Consider the following 9,379-nt stretch of genomic DNA (forward strand, 5'->3'; position numbering starts at 1 on the left):
TTTTTCTTCACTGTTTACTGTTTTACTTTGGAACCACTGCAGCACTTGATGATCTTGGACAGTCTTTCTTTCTCGAATCATCTTTCTGTAGCTACTCTGCTTTCCCCTCTCCCTGTTGGACTATGTATGATGTGCTCTTCTTCGCCAGCTCTCCTTTCCCTAATGGAGTGTTTAGGGTGTCTTAAGTGGGATGATCAAATATGTTTTCATCCAGAACAAGATATCCTAGAGGATTAAAGGGTATCCAACTGACAACAAACAACAAATGGATTGTCTCAGGAAAACCGAGTAAGGCTCAGGTGGAGAAAAAAGTAGAGAGGAACGCAGGACAGGCTACGAGTGAGCACAGTTCAAGAAGCTTTTATAAGTCCATCTTTGGGTTGCTTAGTTACTTCTGTTTAGAATCTCAAGTTAAAAATTCAGCTTCACATTTATGAAAGGGTCTAGTTACCCGAAGAGAAGATTCAGAGCAGGTTTAAGGGAGAAACAATAGGTGAGAAGAGGGTCTAGATAAGGAAGGGCCAGAGCTGGTGGGGCCAGGTCCCATCATCCTCCCTGGGTTTCAGTCACAGAGTTTGCCCTTTTAGGCAAAGATGAACTCGATGCTGAAACCGCTTCCAGGATCTCCTCAGTCCAGGGTTGCTCACGATTAGTTGCACAGAGTGACCAGCAGGGTAGGCTGCCATGATGACTTTGCACAAAATATTCCAAGAACTGTAAGTGTCAAAAATGTTGGACATGGAAAGAAATAGAGCTACTGCATTGAAAATGTACAGAATGAGAAAGTAGCTGGTGGCTTTGATGGCTCCCATGTGAGCCTCCATGCTAGGGTCGCTGGAGCCTGTGGTGTTGTTTTCCATGTGAAGAGTGTGTCTCTTGAGGGAGAGGATCAGCAGGGTGGCTGCCAGGATGAACATGGTCAGAGGAATGATGATTCCCAAGTTATAGAAAAAAGCTAGGTTGAGAACATTGGTCTCAGAGAAGTATTTCTTCTCAGTGGAGTTGGAGGAGGGGATAGGAATGGAACTATTCACGTACACATTGAAGACGTCTTTAGAGAAGGGAAAGCTGAAGGACACAGAAACCAGCAGTGACAGCCGCACAAGCCATGGTATCAGCGCTATGATTTTCCTCTTCATCATGATGAACAAAGGGTGAGTAAAGTTTGCAATTCTTAGACAATAGAAGACATTGAGCCAGGCAGCAAACCAGAGGTTGGAATAGTTCAGAAATACGATGATGACTTTGAAGAGGGTATATACTGTGTTTTGGTTATAAGTTACTCGGAATAGTAGACTGTAAATATTCTCCAGCATCATCCAAATCTGTAGCAAGAGCCTGGAAAAGCTCAGCATCAACAGGATACAGTCACCAGTGGGGAGTCTTTTGTCCCTGGCCCACTCAGCCCCATAGATTGTCGTGATGAAGCCATTCCCTAGGATGCCAATGATGCACTCTACTCCAGAGACCACCAACATGAAGGTGATCTTAAAGCTGGATATGTCTTTATCTGTGGCATCTGTGTTCACCATTGCCGTTCTCTTTGATTCTGACTTTCAGGTTCTCACACCAAGAACTAGTATACCTGCTTTGCAGTCTTCTGACCCTCCCTCAATGTTATTGTAATTTTTGCCCCCCAGTTAATGGTGATTTCCAATTTTTCTCCATTTGCTTGTCACGTGACTACAAGTTCGAAGCCTGACATGCAAATGATGAGTGGATCTGGTTGCTGACTCTGCCTCTATTTTTCATAAAGACCCATTTGTCTTGGGTTTTCAGAAGCTCATTGAAAAAAATTTGAGAGAGATTTCTAGCACAGCATCTACTTACCTTACTTACTTTAAATCCACATTTGCCTGAAAAGGCAAGAATTCCAGGTTAGGAATCTTAGTGTACCCATGGCCTTTCTACTTATCTCCCAAGATTTCTGTTACCTGCTAAATTATCTATAAAAATGCACACAACTTCTCCTATCTACTTTCTTCACTTTCTTTGTTATTTCTTTTATTTTGGGAGAGGTTTTTATTTCAATGATTACCATGTTTGTGAATAAGAAATTCACATCAGTTTATATATGAACATCTTTTACTTAGAATTGAATTTATTCCAGACAGGATGCTGTTTAAGTAATTAGAGACAAGCAAGTCTTCATAGTTCCAGGTTTCATTGTTTGTGTGCATCAAAATAGCAACTTACTGAGATTCACATGACTACTTGAGTTCAGAATCAGATACAGTGAACCTGAGGAAATTCTGAACACAGTGCTGAAGGCGGGAAATGTGAAAAGACACTGTAACTTGAAATTTAATTTTATACTTCTTAAACCTGACTGTGAGCCAGAATGAATTCTAGCACTTAAAAATATACATGTAGATGCCTAGAACTCATACTAAATTAGAATCTAAGATAGGGCTCAGGTATGCTATATTTTAAAAAAGCTAAGATGTCATACTGCTCATAGCCAAGATTGAGAACCAAAGTCTTAGTTAGAAACAAGTGATCCTGAGGTCAAATTTGACCTGCAGTTGTGTTCTATTTTGCATTGTCTAATGTTGAACAGCATTGATCTACCAGCACTTAACTTTTGCTTTTTTTGTTTTGTTGGCTAACATTTAAATTTAGGAGATTACATGTATAAAAACATCTGTTTTTGCTTGAAAAATTAGAAGATTTGGCAATATTGGGTCTGCATGGTGACCCCACGGAAGGGAGTTAGGGTCCAGAAATTACCTATGGGGTACAATGTTCACTATCTGAGGAATGGGCCACCTGAGACCCAGTCCCCACCACTATACAATATGTCTATGTAATGAACATGCATGTGTACCCCCAAATCTAAAATAAAAAAGTCTTATGTCACTGCATCATATTTTCAAAGAAATAACATAATTTCTTTGCAAAATTAAGAAAGCATTGTTTAGAGAAATTAAAACTTTAATGTCAACACAGAGACTTGTATACAAATGCTCACAGCAGTTTTATTCATAATAGCCAGAAACTGGAAACAGCAGGATTCATTGACAAATTCTGTATCTTCTGTAAGAGATTCATTAACTTCTGCTATTTCTCCTATTGAGAGTAGTATAGGTCAGCAACTTTCACATATTCCAAAGTAACAAACTCATCTCTTGGTTTTTATTTTGTCCCAACTTATGCAAGTTTGTAATAAATAATATCTCCCCAAATTTCTTGCACATAATTGTTGATTTCCATTGTTCTCTTACCATTTTCTATTGGTTTTCATTCATGTTTTTCTCTAATTTTAAGAGGCGAGAGCCAAAGGGGATGGTAGGCAGGGTCTGCCTGAAGCTTCAGAGGCATGGAGAGAAGGGTAAGAAAGGGAGCCACCAGTGGGGAGTGGGCCAGGTGCTGAGGCTCTGTGAAGGCTGGCAGTCTAGGCAGTCAACTCTGAGCTGTTCACAGAACCCTGAACTATGTGGGGCCAATTCATTTTTTATTCTGTGATATTTTCTCATTTGGAGAGCTAGAATGGAGGCATCATCTTTACTTTAGGGATGCTCTCATGGAGGTCCCTGAAGAATGAAAGTTTCAAATTCTTGGCTATTAAATTCAAATGCTTTGGTAAAGGAGTAAGATGCAGCAGATTTAGAAGAATAAGTGATCAGGGGAAACATTTTTCCTTCATTTCTCTCTCAGCCACCACCATGTAGATTAGAAAGTGCTTTTTCAGGTGGAGAGAGACGAGAGAGGAGGAGGCAAGGAAGAGCTAGGGAAGGTGAGGATCTCTGTGAAAGAGGTTGCATGTCTTGGCCCACTACTCCTGACTGCATGGGGGTGTCAAGGACAGACAAGGTTGTAAGAGAGCTCCTTGAATTCCCCACAGCCCACACATCCTTGGGAGAGCTGCTAAACCTTTCTTGTGTCCACAAAAGAGTTTGGAAATCTGCTAAGGGAATTAGTAGTTGCCAAGGAGACTTTGCAAGCTTGAGTTCAGATAAAGTGTGGACACATAAATTGAAGTCAATGTAAAAAGAGAGAAAGACTCTGGGATAGACTCTATACCCCATCCTCATGCCAAGTGTTTTCATGATCCCCCAAAGCATGGATGTTGCCTCAAGAAGGACAAGAAGAATAAATCCTGAGAAAATCCAATAACAACAGTGTTTAAGCCTGGTATGACTGAGAAAATACTACAGTATAATTAGTCTGTGGAACAGTGTCACTCAGTGAGGGGAATAAACGCAATATTTTTTTTCTTCAATCATAGTGCCCAGCTCTGTGCTGTCGAATCTCCCTTCCCCCTCTCATAGTTATATCTTGAGCAAGTTTTACATTTTCTAGTCTTTTTAAAATTTATTAATACTCAGTCCAGTTTAGTTTCCTACTTAGTTTAAATCTCGTTTTCTCTCTTTCCCTGAGCACAGTTTGAACTGAGATCTCATCTTGTAGGATTGGGAGAGAACAGGACAAGCCCTGAGACTCCTGTTTCTCTCTCTTCAAGCCCTGGCTAGTGTGGGAGAGAATAGACTCCCAGAGTCTCTTCATCTCCCTGGCTGCTGTTGTAAATGTACTTGCTTGTGATTACTGCTGCTCCCCTGGCCAACACCATCTGGCCTTCCATACCTTCCAAGTGCCAGGTGTTTATATGTTGACTGTATTGTGAGGACTATGGGCTCTGCTGCTTACAAGTCCAGTAACCCACCCCAACCCCTTCTCTTCATGCCCTAATCTTTTTTTATATGCAAACTTAGGTGGAGGGTTGCTGCTGGGGTCCTGGTGTCTGCAGAAAAGCTGATACTGCTGCCTCTTACTAAACTTTGCAGATAGGTGTCTGGCCTCAATTATTGGCTGCTTTCTGTTTATCTGTTCTTCTCAACCCTATTCACAAACTAGAATCACCTGAATGACCTGAAGGGTTTTTAAAAGCATCTGTACTCATGTATACTCTCAAAGCATTTGGATAATTGTTCTGGGGAAAGCTGAGCATTGGTGTTTTCAAAGCTCCCCAATTGTGATGCTTATATGGAGGAGGAAATGGTTGAGGTTGAGAACCACTGTCCTTTGTGGGGACTTACCCTCACGGCTATAGTGTGAGCTGTAGGGTTAATTCTGGGGCAACAGGTAAAATGGCACTTGTGGAAGTGACTGATTGAATTCCTGAAGAAGACTAAGAGGACACGTCCTTCATCAGGTGGAAGGAGACCAACTCCAGAGGTTGAATTATGGAAAATAATTATAATATTTTGCAGAATCGAGTTTTTGGCTTGTGTCACACATCCACCAAATAGTGTTAGAAGAACAACATACTTTGAACTCATATCTCTTTAAAAAATGGGAACAGGAAGATAGACTGAAAGGGTCATATGTTTTACTTTTATAAGTTGAAGATATGTGGTGTGATCATGTGCTTATTTGGCAAATGATATGATTAAAGAAAACTACCTAGGTGCCATCATGTAATAAAACCACTGTAAGAACAAAGATCAGTGTCATGGACGAGATGTATGATCAAAACCTAACGAACTGAAAAGAGAGTCGAAATATCAACAAGGTTTAGCTTGGCTGTTTATAAAATAAGCAGTCATGTATTTAAATGAAAAATCTGCCTGGGACATCAAATTCTTCACAGATAGCAAGCTGTAAAAAAGAATGTACTGAATGTAGCGGAACTTGTGTGTTCTGAAAAGAAATAAGCATGTGAGAATGTAAATGGAACCAGAAATACTCTCTTGCTCAATGCAGTAGAAATCTGACTGAGAAATTAAAAGAAAAATTCCCTGAAAATGTTGTAAGATTGTGACATTTGTTATTGCAATGGCTGAAGATACACATTTAATAATTCTTAGATGTGATAATTAGCTCTATTAATCACCGTGGGGTTGAGAATTTTTATATGATTGAAACATATTTTGAACAGTGTACCCATGACAAACATGACACCAGGAAGTGATTAAGAAATTAATTTTTGTGAATAGAAGAAACTTTCAAACACTTAGTAGTAGAAGTTTGCGCCTGTAGGAAGATGTTCTTGAGATGAATGGTGTTAATATTGGATTGCAATAAAATTTAAGCTCCATGTGGCCAGTTATATAAAGATACAAGGTTTACATTTACTTTGTATTATATAGCAGATATTGCTTTCTGCTAAAAGTTAAAAATTAAAGACATCCCGGACACAATGCTCACTGCTATGAGCTGGACCTCTTTGTGGGGCTTCAGGTACAGAGTATTGGATGTGCTGTGTGATGAATTGGACACATGACACAGCAGTCTGCTCACTACATAGGGGGTGGGTGGCTTAGTCGTGCTAGAATGCAAAGGAACATTGTGGAACTGTTGAAATAAATGAACCTATTCACATCATCTGAGAAAAAAAGCCTTTGCTTATGCTAAGCAACAAAGATTGTCACCATATAATTGGCTTTTTGGGTTGACAAACACTTTGAATATTTCCCTGCAAAGTCTTTCACAAGTAGTTATAAAATGTTATGGGATAGAATCAGCCATCAAGGGCATTTTTAAAAAAGAGAAAAAAATGTTATGGGAAAATATATCTGGCACACAGTTAAGTCCTCATTTCTATGTTAGAATTAGTCTCTAGAAACATAACTGATGGGTTGAAATCTGTGATGACAATTGTGCTTCAGTGAAAACTGACTTCTCAGAATGGCTTATTGATTTGACACTTGGTGATAATACCTCCCATTGTTCAGTGAACCCTGGCAATTCTTACAGTATGAAAGATGATTCTTGGTGTGATATAGGATTGAAAATTTAGTACAGTGACACTGACATGCCAAACGCCTCAAATATTTTAACAATGGTGCAAAGAATCACATTTGAAAATATACATTTTTGACCAGTTCTCTTTTAGTATTAAGCTAAGTAAAACTAAATATCATTCCTAGTTAATGGCTACTACTCAAGGCTGAATTCTGTGTTCATAATGCAACTTGATACAAGATTTAACAAGGACATGTTGATGCTAAAGAAAGAGTGAACAAACGGTGAAAGAAAAAATTGAAAACAAAATATTTCTATCCTTAACTTTTTTTTCAATTTTGAATTTAATTTCAATATCACACACATATATTTCCTGGCAGTTGGTTTGTTTTTCTTACATCTGCCATGTTCTCCCACAGACCTTTATGTGTCTGGCTTCTGTAGACCTTAGAGTTTATTTTATTTTATTTTTGAGTCGGATCTTGCTCTGTTGCTTAGGATGGAGAGGGCAGTGGCATGATCACAACTCACTTCAGTCTCGACCTTGTGCACTCAGGCAATCCTTCCAGCTCAGCCTCCTGAGTAGCTGGGACTACAGGTACGTGCCATCAAGCTCGTCTATTTTTTTGACTTTTTAAGTAGAGACAAGGTCTCTAGTGTTGCCTAGTCTGTCTCAAAACCCTGGGTTCAAGCAGTCTTTCTGTCTCAGTCTCCCAAAGGGATAACAGGTGTGAGCCACCATGCTTAGCCTGTTTATTATATGTGTGTGTGTGTGTGTGTGTTTAGGTATGTGTGTATATATAATTGTATGTGTGTGTGTGTATTTTTTTTTTTGAGACAGAGTCTAGCTCTGTTGCCTAAGCTGAAGTGCAGTGATGCGGACATAGCTAGCTCACTGCACTCTCGAACTCCCCCTCCTACCTTAGCCTCCCTAGTAACCAGGACTACAGGCACATGCCACCATGCCCAGCTATTTTGTTAAATACTGCCTTTTAAAAAACCTTTATTTTTGGTAAAGATGGGAGTCTCGCTATGTTGCCCATGGTGGTCTCAAACTTTTGACCTCAAGTGATCCTCTCATCTTGGCTTCTCAAAAAGCTGTAATTAGAGGTGTGAGTCATGGTACCTAGTGATTCTCGAGTTTTGAATGACCTTTTGGATGCATGCCTTGTAGTCAGAGGATTATGTGATAGCTTTAAAGCTTAGTTAGCAATTTTCACCACAAGATGGAGTTTATGAATTCCTCTTGGAAAACAGAGCAATTCCTTAATTTGCCCACTAGTGAGCAGTCATGTTCTTTCTAAGTAGGATCCTCCTAGAGAAACCTTTGAAAACCTCTTCTATTTTAGGCAATTGGCTAGTCACTTCTAGGGAGAGCTCTGGTTCTTTGTACTCATGATTAGAGTTATCTCAGACAGTTTTAATGAGAAAATCATTAACCTTTCTAAAAACAATATTTTAGTAACAAGGGCTCGCTGTGTTGCCCAGCCTGGAGTGCAGTGGTACGATCATAGATCACTGCAGCCTTGAACTCCTAGGCTCAAGTGATCTTACCACTTCAGCCTCCTGAGTACTTGAGCCTATAGTCATGCACCAGTATGCCTTGCCAAGCATCCTTTATATTAACAGAGAGGTTAGTATTAATGTTTGCAAGATATATTGCAAATAAAAATGATATTTCTTAAGTAGACTAACTTTAATTGACTACAGAGCCTGCTTCTAAAGAAACCAAAACATCAGAATGATAGAATACCAGTACTGTGAGTGAGTGACCTGAGTGCTGTGGTAGCACAGGAGCTCTCCATACAGGGTTGGGCAAATTGAGGCATTAAGAAGTGAAGGGAATTTCAGACAAAATACCATTTAAGCTATCAAAAATTAAAAAAGATACAGAGGGCCACTACATAATGATAAAAGGTTCACTCCATCAACAAGAAATATCTATCCTAAACATATATGCACCCAACATAGGCGCACCAACATTCATAAAGCAACTTCTAGGAAAACTAAAGAAAGACATTGACTCTAACACCATAATAACTGGGGACTTTAATACACCACTCACAACCTCGGACAGATCATCAGGACAAAAAATCAGCAAGGAGATCCGGAACCTCAATGAGACTCTGGACCAAATGGACTTAATTGATACCTATAGAACACTCCATCCAAAGACCACAGAATACACATTCTACTCATCACCACATGGAACATATTCTAAGATCGACCACATAATTGGACACAAATCAAGTATAAGCAAATTTAAAAGGACTGAAATTCTGCCATGCACCTTCTCGGACCACAGTGGAATAAAAATAAACATTGACACCAACAAAGTCCCCCCAAAACCCACAAAGACATGGACACTAAACAGCATGATGCTAAATAACTCCTGGGTCAATGATGACATCAAAATAGAGATCAAAAGATACCTGGAAACAAATGAAAATAAAGAAACATCTTACCAAAATCTCTGGGATGCCTTAAAAGCTGTAATAAGAGGGGAATTTATTTCCCTACAAACACACATGAGGAAAATGGAAGGAACAGAGATTGACAACCTAACAAGCCACCTAAAGAAGCTGGAAAAGCAAGACCACAAAACCCTAATTTCAGCAGAAGAATCCAGATCACCAAAATAAAAGCCCAAATCCAGGACATAGAAGACAAAAAGATAATACAAAAAATCAATGAA

The 9,379-nt window shown here is 39.4% G+C and overlaps 1 protein-coding gene across 1 annotated transcript; it reads right to left on the reverse strand.

The window, feature by feature from the left end:
• Positions 1 to 543: 543 nt before the first annotated feature.
• Positions 544 to 1,570, reverse strand: TAS2R40 (taste 2 receptor member 40). The gene has a single exon (XM_008068517.1). The coding sequence runs from the start codon at positions 1,530 to 1,532 to the stop codon at positions 567 to 569; it is 966 nt and encodes a 321-aa protein (XP_008066708.1). The 5' UTR covers positions 1,533 to 1,570; the 3' UTR covers positions 544 to 566.
• Positions 1,571 to 9,379: the final 7,809 nt, after the last annotated feature.

This window comes from Carlito syrichta, unplaced genomic scaffold, assembly GCF_000164805.1.
Source record: "Carlito syrichta isolate Samal-C Ts95f unplaced genomic scaffold, Tarsius_syrichta-2.0.1 Scaffold311134, whole genome shotgun sequence".
Classification (NCBI taxonomy): Eukaryota; Metazoa; Chordata; class Mammalia; order Primates; family Tarsiidae; genus Carlito; species Carlito syrichta.